Source organism: Heterodontus francisci, chromosome 10 (genome assembly GCF_036365525.1).
Source record: "Heterodontus francisci isolate sHetFra1 chromosome 10, sHetFra1.hap1, whole genome shotgun sequence".
Taxonomy (NCBI): domain Eukaryota; kingdom Metazoa; phylum Chordata; class Chondrichthyes; order Heterodontiformes; family Heterodontidae; genus Heterodontus; species Heterodontus francisci.
This window is the reverse complement of record NC_090380.1, coordinates 23,471,289-23,495,425: the sequence shown is the minus strand read 5'-3', so window position 1 is coordinate 23,495,425 and position 24,137 is coordinate 23,471,289. Positions and strand designations below refer to the sequence as shown.

The window sequence follows — 24,137 nt, the reverse complement described above, 5'->3', positions numbered from 1 at the left end:
AAATATATCGTGAACAGCTGGGGCCCAAGCACTGATCCCTGTGGTACTCCACTAGTCACAGCCTGCCAATGTGAGAATGACCCGTTTGTTTCTACTCTGTGCTTTCTGCCTGTTAACCAATCCTTAATCCATGCCAGTATATTACCTCCTATCCCATGTGCTTTAATTTTGCTAACCAACCTCCTGTGGGGAACTTTATCAAAGCCTTCTGAAAATCCAAGTCTACCATGTCCACTGACTCCCCTTTATCAATTCTGCCAGTAACATCCTCAAAAAACTCTAACAGGTTCATCAAACATGATTTTCCATTCATAAATCCATGTTGACTATGCCCAATCAGATCATTATTATCCAAGTGTCCATTTATCACATCCTTTAGAATAGATTCTAGCATTTTCCCAATGACTGATGTAAGGCTAACAGGTCTGTAATTCCCTGTTTTCTCTCTCAGTCCCTTCTTAAATAGTGGGGTGACATTTGCGACCTTCCAATCTGCAGGAACCATTCCAGAATCTATAGAATTTTGGAAGATGATCACCAATGCATCCACTATCTCCATAGCTACCTCTTTCAACACTCTGGGATGTAGAATATCAGGTCCTGGGGACTTATCAACCTTCAGCCCCATTAATTTCTCCAATACAACCTTATTACTAATACTAATTTCCTTCAATTCCTCATTCTCTCTAATCCCTTGACTCTCTAATTCTGGGAGATTTCTTGTATATTCCTCAGTGAAGACTGACACAAAGTAATCATTTAGCTTCTCTGCCATTTCTCTATTCCCCATTATAAATTCTCCTGACTCTGCCTGTAATGGACCCATATTTGTCTTAGCTAAACGTTTCCTTTTTACATACCTATAGAAGGTTTTAGAGTCGGTTTTTATGTTTTTTGCTAGTTTACAGTCATATTCTATTCTCCCTTTCTTTGTCAGTTTCTTGGTTCTCCTTTTCTGTATTCTAAATTCCTCCCAATCCTCAGATTTACTATTATTCCTGCCAACTTTATAGGCCTTTTCTTTTCATCTTATACAATTCCTTTGTTATCCACAATTGACTACCTTTACTTTTGGGGCGTTTGTGCCTTGAAGGAATGTATCGTTACTGTAAACTATGTAATATTTCTATAAAGATTATCCATTGCCTATGTACTGTCATACCTTTTAATGTATTTTCCCCAATCCACCTCAGCCAATTTGCCCCTCATACCTTCATAATTTCCTTTGTTCACATTTAACACCCTGGCTTCAGATTGAACTACCTCACGTTCAAACATACATTTCATTCATCCGTAAAGGCTTTTTTACAAGAAGATTATTAATTAGCCCTTTCTCATTACATAATACTAGATCAAAAATAGCCTACAATGTCTGCTCACTGCTCGCTCCCCGCTTCACCCCCCCAACTAACTGTGAGCTCCCCACCTCGCCACTTCTCCCTCCTCGGCCACTCGCTCCCCACCTCACCACTTCTCCCTCCTCGGCCACTCACTCCCCACCTCACCACTTCTCCCTCCTCGGCCACTCGCTCCCCACCTCGCCACTTCTCTTCCCTCGGCCACTCGCTACCTTCCTCGCCACTTCTCCCTCCTCGGCCACTCACTCCCCACCTCACCACTTCTCCCCCCTCGGCCACTCGCTCCCCACCTCACCACCTCTCCCCCCTCGGCCACTTGCTCCCCATCTCGCCACTTCTCCCCCCTCGGCCACTCACTCCCCACTTCACCTCCACCCACCTACATGTGGGCCACTCGCTCTTGGTCTCTCCACTTCCTCCCCTCTGCTCTGCCTCTGCTGCCCGCTCGCTCCCACATCTGGTCTCCGCTCCCTCCCATGCTCGCTGCCTTTCTTCCCCATATGGGCGAAACAGGGTAGAGAGAGAGTGACATGCTAGGGAGGGAAGGAGACTGCAAGCGGCACAGAGTGGAGGGTAGAAGCAGGAGGGAGCAGGAAGCAGAGGCAGAGCAGAAGGCATGAAGCGGCAAGGCTGGGAACCAGCCCCACCTCGCAGCTTTGAGGGGGGTGGGCGGTTTGAAGTGGGGAGGAAGTGGCCGAGGGGGAGAAGTGGCGAGGTGTGAAGCAAACGGCGAATAGACAGGTGTGGGAGGCAGCGGCGAAGAGAAGCGTGATGGCAAGAGGGAGCGGGGTTCTGTTGGGGGGTGGGATGGAGACAGTGATTGCAGCCACTGTGGGCATTTGGGTTTCATTTGTTTTTGTTTTTGTGATAAATTGAGCAGCACCATCTTTACTACTGGCAGCTGCCACAAACGTCACAGACAGTAACATTTCAGTGCATGAGGCTGCATTTGTGCATGTGCAAGTACTGCACCACCTAGTGGTTGCATTGTCAGCAAACGCAGCCGTATATTTAAACTCATGCTGGGAGGGTAATTGTACCACTTTAGGAAGCTGGTGTTTCAGATTGGGAATTAATGTGCATGCCACAAATTCTGATCATGTGCTCCTTAGGGCTGGTTGCTGGTTGCGGGGATGGCGGGGGGATTGGTGGTGGGGAGGGGGTAGGGAGTGAGGTTCCACACCAGGTACACCATTTTGTAAATGTATTTGATATTGTATTCTGCAGTTACTTTTATATTACATCTGTGCTTCCAGGTTCCTCAAGCATGTGCTATGCGATACGTTACTTCCAGGAGGTTGTTCAGAGAAGTGCCCTGGAGATTGTTCTTTAACTCCAGGAGACGCCAGGGCATTCCTGGGGGGGTTGGGAACCCTAGTTATACAGAGACAGGGGAACGGCCATTTTTACTCTCAAGTTGGAGCAGGTGGCAGGGCGCTCACACCCGTGGTACCGGACATTGCTGGGGGTGGGTGGGGGGGGGGGGGGTGGGGTGGTAGAAAGGCATATTCAGTAGTTGCCAAATTTTTGGCCTTCTTGGGCTTAGTTTCCTGCCTTCACCAATCTGAGTGAGGAGATCATTTTGTCAGCTTGTCATGTACATGTATTCCAATGGAAGATTAAAATTTCCCTTCGGAATTTTGCCCTTGTTGAGAAAAATATAGGGACAACTTTCATCCCATTAAAGAATGGAAAGGGAGTGTCAGTAGTGCTGTACTCTCCAGGGAGCGAGCCTTGCTTGATGGGACCAGCAGTTGAAAATGGGGTCACTGTACTGTCGTAGCGCTGATTCTCTGACCTGTAGCAGTGAGCCTCCATACTGGGAGCAGGATCACTCAATAGCCTAACATCCCATTCCTGTAGAAGAAGGGTCCGTTCCGAAGAAGGGTCACTGACCCGAAACGTTAACTCTACTTCTCTTTCCACAGATGCTGCCAGACCTGCTGAGTGAATCCAGCATTTCTTGTTTTTGTTCCCATTCCTGTAGCTTCATTAACCCAAATCTGGCCCTTCTCCAATAAAGTAACAACCCCCGACTGATAACTAATGCAATTGTGTTTCTGTTTCACTATTATTTACATGAAACTACTTTCTAAAATTTTTAAGAGCATTAGTCCTACCCCTTATTACCCTGTATTTGAAATATTCAAGGTGAATTGTTACGGAATTCCTTTTCCTGCCCTTTTGGAATTTGATCTGAAGGTGTTTGGAACTTACTCAATAATCTATTTTTCTTTTAGGCGGACCAGCCTGTGTGTTTATTCCCATATCTATTATTTATTTTTCTTTTAGGTGGAGTCACCTCGGAAGCTGAAGCACGGCAACGGCAACAAATAAATCTCCGAGGGGCCAAGTTCCAACAAAGAGTAAGCGTGTTCAAATACTATAGATATCATAGAGTGGTACAGCACAGAAGGAGGATCCAATTGGTCCTGGTTCCCCTGCTCTTTCCCCACAGCCTAATGAATTCTTCCCCTTTAAGTATTTATCCTGTTTCTTTCTCAGATATTTAGATTTTAGATTTAGATTTAGAGATACAAGCACTGAAACAGGCCCTTCGGCCCACCGAGTCTGTGCCGACCATTAACCACCCATTTATACTAATCCTACACTAATCCCATATTCCTACCACATCCTCACCTGTTCCTATATTTCCCTACCACCTACCTATACTAGGGGCAATTTATAATGACCAATTTACCTATCAACCTGCAAGTCTTTTGGCTTGTGGGAGGAAACCGGAGCACCCGGAGGAAACCCACGCAGACACAGGGAGAACTTGCAAACTCCACACAGGCAGTACCCAGAATTGAACCCGGGTCGCTGGAGCTGTGAGGCTGCGGTGCTAACCACTGCGCCACTGTGCTGCCCATATATTATTGAACCTGCTTCCACCACCTTTACAAGCAATACATTCCCAACCATAATGAGACGCTTTGTGAAAAAAATCCGCCTCGTCACCCCTTGGTTCTTTTCCCTATCATCATAATCTGTGTCCTCTGGTGTAAATCCAGAGTCGACGCCCGGTCTGACTCACTGCAGGCAGCCTCCTCAATCCAGTTTTGGTTCGAGACCATGTGTGGTGTCAAAGCAGGTTTATGAAGTGCTCAGTGCAACAGGTCTGTTGATACCACTGTACTTCTAATGACTGGGACACAGATGGAGCAGAAATCACTGCCAAACTGGATTCCAGCTGTGTAAACAGGAGTCTGCCTGACTGCCTCAACTCCAATTGGAATGACAAAGCTCAGCCAGGAAGTGGGGATTGAAAGTTGTTTGTGAAGCTCGTAACTGTTTGGCACCCAGCCTGTACCCCATACCCCTGTACCCCACACCCAGCCTGTACCCCTGTACCCCACACCCAGTCTGTATCCTCAATCCCCACCAAGTCTGTACCCTCACAGCCATCGTGTACCCCATCCCCAGTCTGTTCCCCATCCCCAGTCTGCACCCCTGTACCCCACACCCAGCCTGCACCCCACACCCAGCCTGTACCCCGTACCCCTGTACCCCACACCCAGCCTGTACCCCGTACCCCTGTACCCCACACCCAGTCTGTACCCCTGTACCCCACACCCAGCCTGTACCCCGTACCCCTGTACCCCACACCCATCCTGTACCCCTGTACCCCACACCCAGTCTGTATCCTCAATCCCCACCAAGTCTGTACCCTCACAGCCATCCTGTACCCCATCCCCAGTCTGTACCCCATACCCAGCCTGTACCCCGTACCCCTATACCCCACACCCAGCCTGTACCCCTGTACCCCACATCCAGTCTGTATCCTCAACCCCCACCAAGTCTGTACCCTCACAGCCATCCTATACCCCATCCCCAGTCTGTACCCTATACCCAGTCTGCACCCCTGCACCCCACACCCAGGCTGTACCCCTGTACCCCACACCCAGTCTGTATCCTCAACCCTCACCAAGTCTGTACCCTCACAGCCATCGTGTACCCCATCCCCAGTCTGTGCCCCATCCCCAGTCTGCACCCCTGTACCCCACACCCAGCCTGCACCCCAAACCCAGTCTGTACCCCAAACCCAGTCTGCACCCCACACCTAATCTGTACCCCAAACCCAGTCTGTACCACATACCCAGTCTGTACCCCATACCCAGGCTGCACCTCTGTACCCCATACCCAGCCTGTACCCCAAACCCAGCCTGTACCCCAAACCCAGTCTGCACCCCACACCTAGCCTGTACCCCATACCCAGTCTGTACCCAACACCCAGTCTGCAACCCTGTACCCCACACCCAGCCAGTACCCCAAACCCAGTCTGCAGCCCTGCACCCCACATCTAGCTTGTACCCCATACCCAGTCTGTACCCCCTACCCAGTCTGCACACCATACCCAGTCTGCACCCCTGTACCCCACACCCAGCCTGTACCACATACCCAGTCTGTACCCCACACCCAGCCTGTACCCCATACCCAGTCTGTACCCCCTGCCCAGTCTGCACACCATACCCAGTCTGCACCCCTGTACCCCACACCCAGCCTGTACCACATACCCAGTCTGTACCCCACACCCAGCCTGTACCCCATACCCAGTCTGTACCCCCTACCCAGTCTGCACATCATGCCCAGTCTGCACCCCTGTACCCCACACCCAGCCTGTACCACATACCCAGTCTGTACCCCATACCCAGTCTGTACCCCATATCCAGTCTGTACCCCACATCCAGCCTGTACCCCATACCCAGCCTGTACCCCATACCCAGTCTGTACCCCTGACACCCCCTCCAGGCTGTATACTAGCAGAGAAAGAATGTTTCATATTAAATTATTTCATTTTTTGTCAGGCTAAGAAAGCAGAACATGATCGGAAAAGGAAAGAAGCAGAAGAACTCGAAATTCAGAAGAAGAAGGAAATTCAGAGGGAAAAAGCAAATAAGCTGGCGGAAAAGCGGAGGCAGGAAGACGAGCAGAGGAAATCACAGTTCCAAGCAGAACACCACCAGTCAGTTTCAGATACACATGAAGATCCTTCATACAGTAACAGGCATTGCCAATTCTGGGGAGTGTAACCAAAGCTCAGGGATCCTGCAGTAACAGTGGGCCCATCCCTAGACGGCAGTAACAGTGGGCCCATCCCCAGACTGCAGTAACAGTGGGCCCATCCCCAGACTGCAGTAACAGTGGGCCCATCCCCAGACTGCAGTAACAGTGGGCCCATCCCTAGACGGCAGTAACAGTGGGCCCATCCCTAGACTGCAGTAACAGTGGGCCCATCCCTAGACGGCAGTAACAGTGGGCCCATCCCCAGACTGCAGTAACAGTGGGCCCATCCCCAGACTGCAGTAACAGTGGGCCCATCCCTAGACGGCAGTAACAGTGGGCCCATCCCCAGACTGCAGTAACAGTGGGCCCATCCCCAGACTGCAGTAACAGTGGGCCCATCCCTAGACGGCAGTAACAGTGGGCCCATCCCCAGACTGCAGTAACAGTGGGCCCATCCCCAGACTGCAGTAACAGTGGGCCCATCCCCAGACTGCAGTAACAGTGGGCCCATCCCTAGACTGCAGTAACAGTGGGCCCATCCCCAGACTGCAGTAACAGTGGGCCCATCCCCAGACGGCAGTAACAGTGGGCCTATCCCTAGACGGCAGTAACAGTGGGCCTATCCCTAGACTGCAGTAACAGTGGGCCCATCCCTAGACTGCAGTAACAGTGGGCCTATCCCCAGACTGCAGTAACAGTGGGCCCATCCCTAGACTGCAGTAACAGTGGGCCCATCCCCAGACTGCAGTAACAGTGGGCCCATCCCTAGACTGCAGTAACAGTGGGCCCATCCCCAGACTGCAGTAACAGTGGGCCCATCCCCAGACTGCAGTAACAGTGGGCCCATCCCCAGACGGCAGTAACAGTGGGCCCATCCCTAGACTGCAGTAACAGTGGGCCCATCCCCAGACTGCAGTAACAGTGGGCCCATCCCCAGACTGCAGTAACAGTGGGCCCATCCCCAGACTGCAGTAACAGTGGGCCCATCCCCAGACTGCAGTAACAGTGGGCCCATCCCCAGACTGCAGTAACAGTGGGCCCATCCCCAGACTGCAGTAACAGTGGGCCCATCCCCAGACTGCAGTAACAGTGGGCCCATCCCCAGACTGCAGTAACAGTGGGCCCATCCCCAGACTGCAGTAACAGTGGGCCCATCCCCAGACTGCAGTAACAGTGGGCCCATCCCTAGACTGCAGTAACAGTGGGCCCATCCCCAGACTGCAGTAACAGTGGGCCCATCCCTAGACTGCAGTAACAGTGGGCCCATCCCCAGACTGCAGTAACAGTGGGCCCATCCCTATAGTGCTGGAGCAGTGGCTGACTGTAGATGGAACTGCAGACATTCAATAGGTTTTCAGTTGAGTAAATGTAGGGGTTTAGCTGGAAAGTCCTGCAGCTCTGGCTTGAGGAGGCATGTCCACACTTACAGCACCATATAATGAAGAAGGGCAACGGCTAGAAACCTGCTGTGATATTGCAATGCTACTGTGTAGTCCTTACATTCTTATTTGTCTCAGTTACATGTGCATGGATTTGTAGAAATTACAGGAGAGAAGGAGACCATTCAGCCCATTGTATCTGTGGCTGTGCTACATATTTAAATCCCACCCTCTGCTGTCACCCTCTGCGCAGGGCTATTAGTGCTACAACTCTCTATATACCCAGTAGGTCCAGTCAGCTGAACTAATTCCAAGGTGTTCAGGAGTTTCTGCATTTAGTTCTCTTGCGTTATTTCTCTCACGCTCGCTGGGATTCATTTTAAACTTCCTAGCATTACAGATCATCACAGCTCATGATAAAAACTGCTCAGTCATCATTTCCAGTTAAGTCAAGGTTGATTGCCATTGCTGAAACACGAACCTCATTACAAACATACTTGTGTTGTTAAGTACCAGCCTTAACCTTCCTTGGCGAGTTTAACGGGCAATTAATGTAGAAATCCATCAAACTCATGAGACTGACAGGGAAGTTGGGGGCAAGCTGCTGCCAGCGGAGGCTAATGGTGGAGCAACACAAATTGACCAGCAATTCACAATTCACAGGGCTTTCTCTTCCTCGCCGCAGGTTTCTGGATGATTTACATATTAATAATGGCGAGCGTCATTAAACTCTCTGTTATTTTGGCAGTAAATTCTGGGTCCATAAGAGGCCCGGTCCTCCTTGAGACCAGAGTGTGAGGTTCTTGAGTGCTGCGGCAGCAATATTCGAGTATTATATCGGCATAGTCCTCCTCACTCCAGATTGTACAATACTATCAAGCATTGCCGCTTTCTGGGAACTGTAGAGGTGCCTAAATTACCCTTTAGTTAGTTGTCAAGGTGGGAAAATTCACTTTATTTTTATAATTGGGAGGATGTAAAACATTATTTCCAATATTCTAATTATTTAGCTTTCCACTGATTCACACTTGGGAATCTTGTCCATTTTGGAAACAATGCAGCTGCAATGCAGCATGTGCTGTGGATAAAGGGGAACTGGTGGATGTACTGTACTTAGATTTCCAGAAGGCATTTGATAAGGTGGCACATCAAAAGTTATTACAGAAAATAAAAGCTCATGGTGTAGGGGTAACATATTGGCATGGATAGAAGATTGGCTAGCTAACAGGAAACAGAGTAGGCATAAATGGGTCATTTTCTGGTTGGCAAGATGTAACGAGTGCCACAGGGATCTGTGCTGGGGTCTCAACTTTTTATAATTTATATAAATGACTTGGATGAAGGGACTGAAGGGATAGTTGCTAATTTTGCTGATGACAGAAAGATAGGTAGGAAAGTAACTTGTGAAGAGGACATAAGGGGGCTACAAAGGGATATAGATGGGTTAAGTGAATGGGCAAAGACCTAGGAAATGGAGTATAATGCGGGAAAGTGTGAAATTGCCCACTTTCGCAGGAAGAATAAAAAAGAAGCATATTATCTAAATGGTGAGAGATTGCGGAGCTCTGAGATGCAGAGGGATCTGGGTGTCCTAGTGCATGAATTGCAAAAGGTTAGTATGCAGGTACAGCACGTAATTAGGAAAGTTAATGGAATGTTATTGTTTATCGTGAGGGGAATTGAATACAAAAGTAGGGAGGTTATGCTTCAGCTATACAGGGCATTGGTGAGACCACATCTGCAGTACTGTGTACTCCTTATTTAAGGAAGGATGTAAATGCGTTGGAGGCAGTACAGAGAAGGTTTACTAGATTAATACCTGGAATGGGCGGGCAGTCTTACGAGGTAAGATTGGACAGGCTAGGCTTGTATCCGTTGGAATTTAGAAGAGTAAGAGGCGACTTGATTGAAACGTATAAGATCCTGAGGGTCTTGACAGGGTGGATGTGGAAAGGATGTTTCCCTTTGTGGGAGAATCTAGAACGAGGGGTCACTGTTTAAAAATAAGGAATCGCCCATTTAAGACAGAGATGAGGAGACATTTTTACTCTCAGAGGGTTGTGAGTCTTTGGAATTCTCTTCCTCAAAAGGCGGTGGAAGCAGAGTCTTTGAATATGTTTAAGGCAGAGGGAGATAGATTCTTGATAAGCAAGGGGGTGAAAGGTTAGGGGTAGGTGGAAATGTAATCAGTTCTGCCATGAACTTATTGAATGGCGGAGCAGGCTCGAGGGGCTGAATAACCTACTCTTGCTCCTAATTCGTATGTTAGAAACTGATTTGTCTTTTGGCTGTTTGTGTGTGTTGCTTGTGTTCTCTATAATTATCCCAGTGATGGCTGATAGATACCATCATCTAATGTCTTCACAGAGCAAACCAGCAGTTCCTTCAGAGGATCGAGACCAACAGATCTTACAGCCACTCACCCCTGCCTCCCAACCACACAGTTCCAACAACATCTTGGGTAAGCACCTCAACGCAGAGCTTGCATTGTTCACAAACTGAGATCTCTCTCTCTCTGTCTTTGTCTCTCTCTCTCTCTATCTGTGACTGTCTCTCTCTTTCTCTCTCTCTTGCTCTCTCTCCCACTCTCTCTGTCTTTCTGTTTGTCTGTCTCTTTCTCTGTCTCTGACTGTTTCTTTCTTGCTCTCTGTCTCTCTGTTCATCTGTCTTTCTCTCTCTGTCTCTGTCTCTCTGTCTTTCTTGCTTTCTATCTCTCTCACTTGTGCTCTCTCTCTCTCTCTCAATCTCTCTCCCTCTCTGTCTCTCTCTCACTCTCTCTATCACTCTGTCTATGTCTCTGTCTGTCTCGCTCTCTGTCTCACTCTCTCCATTTGTCTGTCTCTGTCTCTTTCTGTCAGTCTCTGTCTGTCTGTCTCTCTCTCACTCCATCTCTCTCTATTAAAAAGAACTGTTTGGTCTTTGGGCTATTGACATTTTTTTCCTCAGTGACTTATAGAATGAGTAACAGTTTGAGTTGAACTCCGAGTCCCCAGCCCAGTTTTTTTTTATTCTTTCAAGGGATGTGGGTATCACTGGCTAGGCCAGCATTTATTGTCCATCCCTAATTGCCCTTGAGAAGGTGGTGGTGAGCTGCCTTCCTGAACTGTTGCAGTCTATGTAGTGCAGGTACACCAACAGTGCTATTAGGAAGGGAGTTCTAGGATTTTGACCCAATGACAGTGAAGGAACGGCGATATAGTTCCAAGTCAGGATGGTGTGTGGCTTGGATGGGAACTTGCAGGTGGTGGTGTTCCAATGCATCTGCTGCCCTTGTCCTTCGAGGTGGTAGAGGCCGCGGGTTTGGAAGGTGCTGTCGAAGGAGCCTTGGTGAGTTGCTGCAGTGCATCTTGTAGATGGTACACATTGCTGCCAAAGTGCGTCGGTGGTGAAGGGAGTGAATATTGAAGGTGATGAATGGGGTGCCAATCAAGCGGGCTGCTTTGTTCTGGATGGTGTCGAGCTTCTTGAGTGTTGTTGGAGCTGTACTCTCCCGGCAAGTGGAGAGTATTCCATCACACTCCTGACTTGTGCCTTGTAGATGGTGGACAGGCTTTGGGGAGTCAGGAGGTGAGTTACTCAATACAGAATTCCCAGCCTCTGACCTGCTCTTGTAGCCAAGGTACTTATATGACTACTCCAGTTCAGTTTCTGGTCAATGGTAACTCCTAGAATGTTGATAGTGAGGGATTCAGCGATGGTAATGCCATTGAATGTCAAGGGGAGATGGTTAGATTCTCTCTTGTTGGAGATGGTCACTGCCTGGCACTTGTACGGTGCGAATGTTACTTGCCACTTATCAGCCCAAGCCTGAATATTGTCCAGTTCTTGCTGCATTTCTACACGGACTGCTTCAGTATTTGAGGAGTCGCGAATGTGCAATTGTGCAATCATCAGCGAACATCCCCACTTCTGACCTTATGATGGAGGGGAGGTGATTGATGAAGCAGCTGAAGATGGTTGGGCCTAGGACACTACCTTGAGGAACTCCTGCAGTGATGTCCTGGAGTTGAGATGATTGACCTCCAACAACCACAACCACCTTCCATTGTGCTAGGTACGACTCCAACCAGCAGAGAGTTTCCCCCCGATTTCCATTGACCCCAGTTTTGCTAGGGCTCCTTGTGCCGCACTCAGTCAAATGCTGTCTTGATGTCAAGGGCAGTCACTCTCACCTCACGGGAGCAAATGTCTGGAAATTGGGCATGAGGGCTGTGATTGTTCATCTGCGAATGCACTCATTTTACATTTACATTTTTCTGAAACAAATTAATATCTGTGTAAAATTAGCACATGTATACTGTATTGATTGGAATTTGAACTTTTGCATGTTAGCGAATCAAGGATATTTTCTCACATCAGGTGGCAGGTGTGCCCAATGTACCATGAAGAAGCTTTGGGCTCAGTAATATGCTCAAGGAATGTTTCCTGTGTTCTGTACCTTGTTCCAATAGTATTGTAAGATTAGATAAGAAAGTGGAAGTTTAATGCCCCCTTGCAAGGCAGGAACAGACTTGGCAGCAAAAGCTTTATTGTGAATAAAGGTAAGGATAGGTTTAGTAAATGTTCAGATAAACTATAATTACAAAACTCAGGCAGATTAACAGTCTAACACAGATTATACTACCCGTGAAGTCCAGTTCTCTCTCTCTCGGCTCTGTTGTTCGAATGTTTCTCAGCCGTACAGAGACAAGGCTTCTTTTATTCTAGTTGCTAGCCAATTAACCCTTCCTTCTCCCAATAATCTTTAGCCTCGTGTTAAAGGATCTCTTTCTTAACCAATGAACAATCATTCTTTCGTTGTTTTTAACTCTGTTGCTAACCCCATTGTGTTAACTGTTTTATCTTCATGCTTTACATTCTGTTGTCTCTTTTCTCATTGGGAGACAAATCTACATTTTGTTTTCACAGAAGCTGTTTTTCACTGTCTGCTCTCACGATCTCACCCTTTTGCTGCAAGTACGCATTTTAAAACTTGACATGATCTCCCAGAATCCCTCCACCTTGACATCTTGTCTATACTGTTCCCTATTTCCGAAGTTCCTACTTACCATCCTACAAAGAAGAGTTCTAATAAAGCTAAATTTTATTTTATGATAATAGATCAGTTGTTAGTTTATAATAGCTAGATTTTAACAATTAACATTCTGGTTAGTAATTTTTTAGTAGCCTAATAATTTTACAGTATCATAAATGTTTACAGCACAACATGTTGCCATTCGGCCCATTCAGCCTCTGCCAGCTCTTTGCCAGGGCAATCCAAATCTAATCCCATTTCCCTGCTCTCTCCCCGTGGCTCTGAATCTTCCTCTGCTTCAAATGTTTGTTCATTCTTTCCTTAAAAGATGCAATCGTCTTTGCCTCAACCACTCCTTGCAGCAAAGCATTCCATGCTGCAACACCCCTCTGTTGTTATCACGTGTCATAGAATCATAGAATCTTACAGCACAGAAGGAGACCATTCGGCCCATTGTGCCTGGGCCAGCTCTTTGAAAGAGTGATCCCATTCATCCTCCACCTCTGCTCTTTCCCCATAGCTCCAGTATTTTTATATGTGGAATCTGATTGTTGCTGTGGTATTAATTGTCCTCGGTATCCTCATAGCTGCCGAGATACTTAGCCAATCACAAATGATCAAACTAGGTGGCAAGTATGACCGTCATAAGTTAGTTCATTTGCTGAGCAGGGCATGGTGTCACCCCTTCATTAATGTAAAAAAACTTATGGCCAAAATGCGCTTTCAAAACAAAATCTCAAGAGAAATGATAGAACGCTTATAAACTTAAATGCTACTCAGTGACCAATAATATGACACTGTCATATAAAAATTATTGAAAAGAGGTCAAAGGTCAGCTTCTTGGAACCTACACCTTCTCCATTTCCAGGAGGTAGCCTTTGGAGATCTTGCAGCTCGCTGGATGAAACCCGATAGCCTTGGTGTTGCTTGACTCGTCATCCCTCACTCAGCAACACTCAGTGTCGCTTCCCAGCTCTAAACTGGCTGGATGGCTGTTGGGCCACATTGCATTGCAGATCCCATATCTCTTCCATCCACACGATACGATGAACCATGTTGAAACACATAAATCGGACTCTGTGACATTTGTACTCATTTGGTTTCTGGTATTGAGTTGATGATGTGGCTGAAACCTCCTCGGGCTCTTCTCACTGCCAGATAAATAAAGCTGTAGCCAAACAATTTTCTGGAGACAGTGTCCCTTTAATTGGCGACCAAACGATATCTGTGTGGAGTGTGACATGGTCCGTTTGTGTTTGTATCTTAGGCCAAGAGTAAAACTTACAGAGAGACTCAGAGAGAGGCTGAACAGCAGAAACTACGGGAGCTGAAAGAGGAACAGAGGAAGAAGGTAAGGGAAAACTCGAAATCAAAATGCCCTTCAGTACAGCGACAGCTAGAAAATAACTGTGCCCAAAAATCCCTGTTCTTGGAGTTTCCGAACTGTTTTGTAAAGGCCAGGGCTTCCAACCATTGTTGCACATCTAGTGAGGGCCAGAGGCTGGGACTTCCCTAAGATGTTCCTAAAGGGGAGGGATCATCGTGTAGCTGGTGGAGGTGGTGGGGTGCTGACTGAGTGAAGGCACGTCGTCCTCCCCAAAGGATCCCACCAGAGGGATCGACATCTATCAGCCTAACGTTTTTGTTTAAATGTGCCCAGATCAACCCCATTGTTCAGAGGGACAGGATGTGTACAGGGAAAGGGCAGCCCTCACCCTCACCTGGGGCTTTGCTGGAGAACAGAGCATAGCAGTGGGGTGGCACACTGGTAGCCCCCACAGACAAGATAGCAGCTGTCTGAGCTTCCATGGCAGCTGTGTGAGCTGACGAGAGAGGCTCCACATTGGTGGGGAACACCGTGGTGCTGACTACTTTGTCCATATCGGACAGAATGGTCTTCATATTCTACACAAAGCCTTGACACTTGTTGCAGCTGGACTCTTGATGCTGTACGACATTAGGCGAGCTCACTGGCAGACAGCCCAGCGCACCTAGCATTTCCTGGATTATGGCCATCAGCTTTCTGCAGTAAGCTGCAACACAGCTATACAATCTCACGCCCTCAAGAGCTGGCACCTGTGGCATCCTATTCCCCCGCCTGAGCTCCTGAACACTTGTGCCAGTTGATTCATCACCTGGAGACACCCCTCCTTCAACCTAGCTTCCAAATTACACATGGCACCAGTATCTGAACTGGGGCTTGCAAGGGTGAGAGCTGACTCGACGGGCTGAATGGTCTACTCCTGTTCCTATATACCTATGATTGCGTGGCAGAGCATCTTCTGCAAGGCTTCCTCTTCCTGCATTGGCACAGAGGTTTCCACATCTTCAGCAGCTGAAATGAAAGTGAGGGACAAAGATGAGTGTGTAGTGTGAGGGAGAGCAGAGAGGAAGAAATGGGGGTTGAAAGCATCTGCAATTTGTCTTGCAGAGTGTGTGGGGTGAGGCAGAATTGAGAAGGGACAAACGCTGTATGGTGGCTGCTCCAGATTTTCCAGTCCCCATCACCTCTGCTCTGTCCCTGCCTGTGATGAGGAGGTGGGGAAAGAGTGTACAGACAGCCTCTTCCTCCTCCAATACTGGCCAGCCACCATGCATTGTGCACCAACTTCACCTGGTGAGATTCTTGAGGGGTTAGGAGAATGAGGCTGTCATGGTGAAAGAGCTGATGTTGTTTGAGAGAGATGTGAGCTGTGGGTGTGTGTTGGCTGTAATAGTGGTGAGTGTGATGACAAGGAGGTGCAGTGACTGTGGGAGAGTGAAGTGAGGCGAGGAGGGGAGTGGTGTGAGTGCCCTCATTGGAAATAATGAGGGTGTTTGTCATGCAGTTCTGAGTAGAGGCTTCATGAGAGCATGGTTCGTACCTTGACAACACAGGTGAGCTCATTATAGTTCTTCCAACACTGCAGCCACATCTCCTTGCATTGATGCTCTCGGCCACCTCTGACCATTGCGATGAGACATTTGTTTGGAGGTCTTCCTGCCTCCTAGGATGTGGAATGTCTGTCCCACGTCCTGTCCACTACATACAACAAGGCTTCCGGTGCAGCATTTCAGAATCTAGGTGTCCATTTGCCCCATTTTTCAGCTATTTTAAGCATATGTTCCTCCTGCAGTTGCAGTCCGAAGACAGCTCCCCTTCAAGAGGGATAGGCTGCCTGTAGGTGGGCACAGGATTGCCTGCACGTGTTCAAGCACAGGATTGCTCGTATTTCTAGGGTTGCGGGTTCAGCAAGACAATGTGATAATATAGTGCTTTCTTTCACAAGAGTGAACTCTTAGCAGAAAAGGAATACCAGCAGGAAAGTGAGAGACAAAGACGACTTCAGGAAGAACACAGGAAGTGCGTATACCACATTCTATCATGCGAAAAAGTTGTAATGTTCAGATATTCCACAGTGAGTGAGGTGTGTCCGGGACTCTGTGTAACTGTAATAGTGAGTGAAGTGTGCCTGGAACTCTGTGTAACTGTAATAGTGAGTGAAGTGTGCCTGGAACTCTGTGTAACTGTAATAGTGAGTGAGGTGTCTGGGACTCTGTGTAACTGTAGTAGTAAGTGAGGTGTCTGGGACTCTGTGTAACTGTAGTAGTAAGTGAGGTGTCTGGGACTCTGTGTAACTGTACTAGTGAGTGAGGTGTGTCTGGGAGCTCTGTGTAACTGTAGTAGTAAGTGAGGTGTCTGGGACTCTGTGTAACTGTACTAGTGAGTGAGGTGTGTCTGGGAGCTCTGTGTAACTGTAGTAGTAAGTGAGGTGTCTGGGACTCTGTGTAACTGTAATAGTGAGTGAGGCATGTCTGGGAGCTCTGTGTAACTGTAGTAGTGAGTGAGGCATGTCTGGGAGCTCTGTGTAACTGGAGTAGTGAGTGAGGCATGTCTGGGGTCTCTGTGTAACTGTAGTATTGAGTGAGGTGTGTCTGGAAGCTCTACATAACTGTAATAGTGAGTGAGGTGTGCCTGGGAGCTCTATGTAACTGTGGAAGTGAGTGAGGTATGTCTGGGAGCTCTGTGTAACTGTAATAGTGAGTGAGGTGTGTCTGGGAGCTCTGTGTAACTATACTAGTGAGTGAGGTGTGTCTGGGAGCTCTGTGTAACTGTAGTAGTGAGTGAGGTGTGTCTGGGAGCTCTGTGTAACTGTAATAGTGAGTGAGGTGTGTCTGGGAGCTCGACATAACAGTAATAGTGAGTGAGGTGTGTCTGGGAGCTCTGTGTAACTGTGGAAGTGAGTGAGGTGTGTCTGGGAGCTCTGTGTAACTGTAATAGTGAGTGAGGTGTGTCTGGGTGCTCTACGTAACTGTAGTAGTGAGTGAGGTGTGCCTGGGAGCTCTGTGTAACTGTAATCGTGAGTGAGGTGTGTCTGGGAGCTCTACGTAACTGTAGTACTGAGTGAGGTGTGTCCGGGGCTCTATGTAACTGCGGAAGTGAGTGAGGCATGTCTGGGAGCTCTGTGTAACTATAATAGTGAGTGAGGCATGTCTGGGAGCTCTGTGCAACTATAATAGTGAGTGAGGCATGTCTGGGAGCTCTGTGTAACTATACTAGTGAGTGAGGTGTGTCTGGGAGCTCTGTGCAACTATAATAGTGAGTGAGGCATGTCTGGGAGCTCTGTGCAACTGTAGTAGTGACTGAGGCATGTCTGGGAGCTCTGTGTAACTATAATAGTGAGTGAGGCATGTCTGGGAGCTCTGTGTAACTGTACTAGTGACTGAGGTGTGTCTGGGAGTTCTGTGTAACTATACTAGTGAGTGAGGTGTGTCTGGGAGCTCTACGTAACTGTAGTAGTGAGTGAGGTGTGTCCGGGGCTCTATGTAACTGTGGAAGTGAGTGAGGTAAATCTGGGAGCTCCGTGTAACTGTACTAGTGAGTGAGGTGTGTCTGGGGGCTCTGTGTAACTATACTAGTGAGTGAGGCATGTCTGGGAGCTCTGTGTAACTGTCATAGTGAGGGAGGCGTGTCTGGAAGGTCTGTGTAACTGTACTAGTGAGTGAGGCGTGTCTGGGAGCTTCATGTAACTGTACTGGTGAGTGAGGTGTGTCTGGGGGCTCTGTGTAACTATACTCGTGAGTGAGGTGTGTCTGGGGGCTCTGTGTAACTATACTAGTGAGTGAGGCATGTCTGGGAGCTCTGTGTAACTGTCATAGTGAGGGAGGCGTGTCTGGAAGGTCTGTGTAACTGTACTAGTGAGTGAGACGTGTCTGGGAGCTTTGTGTAACTGTAGTAGTGAGTGAGGCATGTCTGGGAGCTCTGTGTAACTAGTAGTGAGTGGTGTGTGTCTGGGAGCTTTGTGTAACTGTAGTAGTGAGTGAAGTGCGTCTGGGACACTGTGTAACTGTAGTAGTGAGTGAGGTGTGTCTGTGGCTCTGTGTGATGTGTGGCTGGGAGCTCTGTGTAACTGTAGTAGTGAGTGAGTTTTGTCTGGGACACTGTGTAACTGTGGTAGTGAGTCAGGCGTATCTGGGAGCTCTGTGTAACTGTAGTAGTGAGTAAGGCATGTCTGGGAGCTCTGTGTAACTGTAGTAGTGAGTGAGTTGTGTCAGGGGTTCTATGTAACTGTTGTAGTGAATGAGGCGTGTCTGGGAGCTAGGAACAGACAAATCCCTTGAGGAATATAAAGACAGTAGGAAGGAACTTAAGCAAGGAGTCAGGAGGGCTAAAAGGGGTTATGAGAAGTCATAGGCAAACAGGATTAAGGAAAATCCCAAGGCTTTTTCTACGTATATAAAGAGCAAGAGGGTAACCAGGGAAAGGGTTGGCCCGCTCAAGGACAGAGAAGGGAATCTATGTGTGGAGCCAGAGGAAATGGGCGAGGTACTAAATGAGTACTTTGCATCAGTATTCACCAAGGAGAAGGACTTGGTGGATGATGAGCATAGGAAAGGGAATGTAGATAGTCTTAGTCATCTCATTATCAAAAAGGAGGAGGTGTTGAGTGTCTTGCAAAGCATTAAGGTAGATAAGTCCCCAGGGCCTGATGGGATCTACCCCAGAATACTGAGGGAGGCAAGGGAAGACATAGCTGGGGCCTTGACAGAAATCTTTGCATCCTCATTGGGTACAGGTGAGGTCCCAGAGGACTGGAGAATAGCCAGTGTTGTTTCTTTGTTTAAGAAGGGTAGCAAGGATAATCCAGGAAATTATAGGCTGGTGAGCCTTACGTCAGTGGTCGGTAAATTATTAGAGAGGATTCTTCGGGACAGGATTTACTCCCATTTGGAAACAAACGGACTTATTAGCGAGACAAATGTGAGGTAATGCATTTTGGAAGGTCTAATGCAGGTGGGAAGTATACAGTAAATGGCAGAACCCTTAGGAGTATTGACAGGCAGAAAGATCTGGGTGTACAGGTCCACAGGTCACTGAAAGTAGCAACGCAGGTGGATAAGGTAGTCAAGAAGGCATACGGCATGCTTGCCTTCATCGGTCGGGGCATAGAGTATAAAAATAGGCAAGTCCTGCTGCAGCTGTACAGAACTTTAGTTAGGCCACACTTAGAATATTGCGTGCAATTCTGGTCACCACACTACCAGAAGGATGTGGAGGCTTTGGAGAGGGTATAGAAGAGGTTTACCAGGATGTTGCCTGGTCTGGAGGGCATTAGCTATGAGGAGAGGTTGGATAAACTCAGATTGTTTTCACTGGGACGACGGAGGTGGAGGGGCGACATGATAGAGGTTTACAAAGTTATGAGCGGCATGGACAGAGTGGATAGTCAGAAGCTTTTTCCCAGGGTGGAAGAGTCAGTTACTAGGGGACATAGGTTTAAGGTGAGAGGGGCAACGTTTAGAGAGGATGTGCGAGGCAAGTTCTTTACACAGAGGGTGGTGAGTGCCTGAAACATGTTGCCGGGGGAGGTGGTGGAAGCAGGTACCATAGAGACGTTTAAGAGGCATTTGACAAATACATGAACAGAATGGGAATAGAGGGATGCGGACCCCGTGAGTGCAGAAGGTTTTACTTTAGGCAGGCATGAAGATCGGCGCAGGCTTGGAGGGCCGAATGGCCTGTTCCTGTGCTGTACTGTTCTTTGTTTGTGTGTATGGGAGCTCTGTGTAACTGTAGTAGTGCGTGAGGTGTATCCAGAGCTCTGTGTAACTACAGTAATGAGTGAGGTGTGTTAGTGGCTCTGTGTAACTGTATTAGTGATTGAGGTGTGTGCGGGAGCTCTGTGTAACTGTAGTAGTGAGTGAGGTGTGTCTGGGAGCTCTGTGTAACTGTAGTAGTGAGTGAGGTGTGTATGGGAGCTCTGTGTAACTTTAGTAGTGAGTGAGGTGTGTCAGGGGCTCTACGTAACTGTAGTAGTGAGTGAGGTGTGTATGGGAGCTCTGTGTAACTGTGTCAGAGACTCTACGTAACTTCAGTAGTCAGTGATGTGTGTATCCGCGCTCTGTGTAACTGTGGCAGTGAGTGAGGTGTGTCTGGGAGCTCTGTGTAACTGTAGCAGTGAGTGAGGCATGTCCGGGAGCTCTGTGTAACTGTCGTAGTGAGTAAGGTGTGTCTGGGAGCTCTGTGTAACTGTACTAGTGAGTGAGGCATGTCTGGGAGCTCTGTGTAACTGTCATAGTGAGGGAGGCATGTCTGGAAGGTCTGTGTAACTGTACTAGTGAGTGAGGCGTGTCTGGGAGCTTCATGTAACTGTAGTAGTGAGTGAGGCATGTCTGGGAGCTCTGTGTAACTAGTAGTGAGTGAGGTGTGTCTGGGAGCTCTGTGTAACTGTAGTAGTGAGTGAGGCGTGTCTGGGAGCTCTGTGTAACTGTAGTCGTGAGTGGTGTGTGTCTGGGATCTCTGTGTAACTGTAGTAGTGAGTGTTTTTATTTCAGATTTCCAGCATCTGCAGTATTTTGCTTTTATTGTAGTAGTGAGTGAGGTGTGTCCGGGAGCTCTGTGTAACTGTGGTATTGAGTGAGGTGTGTCTGGGAGCTTTTTGTAACTGTAGTAGTGTGTGAGGTATGTCCGGGAGTTCTGTGTAACTGTGGTAGTGAGTGAGGTGTGTCTGGGAACTCTGTGTAAATGTAGTAGTGAGCGACGTGTGTCCGGGAGCTCTGTGTAACTGTGGTAGTGAGTGCGGTGTGTCAGGGACTCTATGTAACTGTAGTAGTCAGTGATGTGTTTATCCGCGCTCCGTGTAACTGTGGCAGTGAGTGACGTGTGTCCGGGGCTCTTTGTAACTTTCGTAGTCAGTGATGTGTGTCTGGGGGCTCTGTGTAACTGTACTAGTGAGTGAGGTGTGTCTGGAAGCTCTGTGTAACTGTAGTAGTGAATGAGGTGTGTCAGTGTCTCTGTGTAACTGTAGTAGTGATTGAGGTGTGTATGGGAGCTCTGTGTAACTGTAGTAGTGAGAGAGATGTGTCTGGGGGCTCTGTGTATCTGTAGTAGTGAGCGAGGTGTGTCAGGGAGCTCTGTGTAACTTTAGTAGTGAGTGGGGTGTGTCTGGGAGCTCTGTGTAACTGTAGTAGTGAGTGAAGTGTATCCAGAGCTCTGTGTAACTACAGTAATGAGTGAGGTGTGTCAGTGTCTCTGTGTAACTGTAGTAGTGATTGAGGTGTATATGGGAGCTCTGTGTAACTGTAATTAGAATTAGAACATTACAGCGCAGTACAGGCCCTTCGGCCCTCGATGTTGCGCCGACCTGTGAAACCATCTGACCTACACTATTCCTTTTTCATCCATATGTCGATCCAATTACCACTTAAATGCCCTTAAAGTTGGCGAGTCTACTACTGTTGCAGGCAGGGCGTTCCACGCCCCTACTACTCTCTGCGTAAAGAAACTACCTCTGACATCTGTCCTATATCTATCACCCCTCAACTTGAAGCTATGTCCCCTCGTGTTTGCCATCACCATCCGAGGAAAAAAACTCTCACTATCCACCCTATCTAACCCTCTGATTATCTTATATGTCTCTATTAAGTCACCTCTCCTCCTCCTTCTCTCCAACGAAAACAACCTCAAGTCCCTCAGCCTTTCCTCGTAAGACCTTCCCTCCATACCAGGCAACATCCTAGTAAATCTCCTCTGCACCCTTTCCAAAGCTTCCACATCCTTCCTAGAATGCGGTGACCAGAACTACACGCAATACTCCAGGTGCGGTCTCACCAGAGTTTTGTACAGCTGCAGCATGACCTCGTGGCTCCGAAACTCAATCCCCCTACTAATAAAAGCTAACACACCATATGCCTTCTTAACAGCCCTATTAACCTGGGTAGCAACTTTCAGGGATTTATGTACCTGGACACCAAGATCTCTCTGCTCATCTACACTACCAAGAATCTTCCCATTAGCCCAGTACTCTGCATTCCTGTTACTCCTTCCAAAGTGAATCACCTCACACTTTTCCGCATTAAACTCCATTTGCCATCTCTCAGCCCAGCTCTGCAGCCTATCTATGTCCCTCTGTACCCTACAACATCCTTCGGCACTATCCACAACTCCACCGACCTTAGTGTCATCCGCAAATTTACTAACCCACCCTTCTACACCCTCTTCCAGGTCATTTTATAAAAATGACAAACAGCAGTGGCCCCAAAACAGATCCTTGCGGTACACCACTAGTAACTAAACTCCAAGATGAACATTTGCCATCAACCACCACCCTCTGTCTTCTTTCAGCTAGCCAATTTCTGATCCAAAGCTCTAAATCACCTTCAACCCCATACTTCCGTATTTTCTGCAATAGCCTACTGTGGGGAACCTTATCAAACGCCTTACTGAAATCCATATACACCACATCCACTGCTTTACCCTCATCCATCTGTTTGGTCACCTTCTCGAAAAACTCAATAAGGTTTGTGAGGCACGACCTACCCTTCACAAAACCGTGCTGACTATCGCTAATGAACTTAATCTTTTCAAGATGATTATAAATCCTGTCTCTTATAACCTTTTCCAACATTTTACCCACAACTGAAGTAAGGCTCACAGGTCTATAATTACCAGGGCTGTCTCTACTCCCCTTCTTGAACAAGGGGACAACATTTGCTATCCTCCAGTCTTCCGGCACTATTCCTGTCGACAATGACGACATAAAGATCAAGGACAAAGGCTCTGCAATCTCCTCCCTGGCTTCCCAGAGAATCCTAGGATAAATCCCATCTGGCCCAGGGGACTTATCTATTTTCAAACTTTCCAAAATTGCTAACACCTCCTCCTTGTGAACCTCAATCCCATCTAGCCTAGTAGTCTGATTCTCAGTATTCTCCTAGACAACATTTTCTTTCTCTACTGTAAATACTGACGAAAAATATTCATTTAACGCTTCCCCTATCTTCTCTGATTCCACACACAACTTCCCACTACTGTCCTTCATTGGCCCTAATCTAACTCTAGTCATTCTTTTATTCCTGATATACCTATAGAAAGCCTTACGGTTTTCCTTGATCCGATCTGCCAATGACTTCTCGTGTCCTCTCCTTGCTCTTCTTAGCTCTCCCTTTAGATCCTTCCTGGCTAGCTTGTAACTCTCAAGCGCCCTAACTGAGCCTTCACGTCTCATCCTTACATAAGCCTTCTTCTTCCTTTTGACAAGCGCTTCAACTTCTTTAGTAAACAACGGCTCCCTCGCTCGACAACTTCCTCCCTGCCTCACAGGTACATACTTGTCAAGGACACGCAGTAGCTGCTCCTTGAATAAGCTCCACATTTCGATTGTGCCCATCCCCTGCAGTTTCCTTCCCCATCCTATGCATCCTAAATCTTGCCTAATTGCATCATAATTTCCTTTCCCCCAGCTATAATTCTTGTCCTGCGGTATATACCTGTCCCTGCCCATCGCTAAGGTAAACCTAACCGAATTGTGATCACTATCACCAAAGTGCTCACCTACATCTAAATTTAATACCTGGCCGGGTTCATTACCCAGTACCAAATCCAATGTGGCATCGCCCCTGGTTGGCCTGTCTACATACTGTGTCAGAAAACCCTCCTGCACACACTGGACAAAAACTGACCTATCTAAAGTACTCGAACTATAGTATTTCCAGTCAATATTTGGAAAGTTAAAGTCCCCCATAACAACTACCCTGTTACTCTCGCCTCTGTCGAGAATCTCTTCGCTATCCTTTCCTCTACATCTCTGGAACTATTCGGAGGTCTATAGAAGACTCCCAACAGGGTGACCTCTCCTCTCCTGTTTCTAACCTCGGCCCAGACTACCTCAGTAGACGAGTCCTCAAACGTCCTTTCTGCCGCTGTAATACTCTCCTTGATTAACAATGCCACACCCCCCCTCTTTTACCATCTTCTCTGTTCTGACTGAAACATCTAAATCCCGGAACCTGCAACATCCATTCCTGCCCCTGCTCTACCCATGTCTGTAGTAGTGAGAGAGGTGTATCTGGGGGCTCTGTGTATCTGTAGTAGTGAGTGACGCGTGTCTGGAATCTCTG

General features: G+C 47.8%; 1 protein-coding gene across 2 annotated transcripts in view; it reads left to right on the top strand.

Moving 5' to 3' along the window:
- Positions 1-24,137, top strand: part of epsti1 (epithelial stromal interaction 1) — a 69,070-nt gene that overhangs the window by 28,372 nt on the left and 16,561 nt on the right. For both annotated transcript variants that reach the window (XM_068040268.1, XM_068040269.1), the window contains 5 exons: positions 3,651-3,724; positions 6,167-6,324; positions 10,112-10,205; positions 14,026-14,109; positions 16,028-16,101. In XM_068040268.1, coding sequence (XP_067896369.1) covers positions 3,651-3,724; positions 6,167-6,324; positions 10,112-10,205; positions 14,026-14,109; positions 16,028-16,101 — 484 coding nt within the window. The remainder of the gene's footprint in view (positions 1-3,650; positions 3,725-6,166; positions 6,325-10,111; positions 10,206-14,025; positions 14,110-16,027; positions 16,102-24,137) is intronic.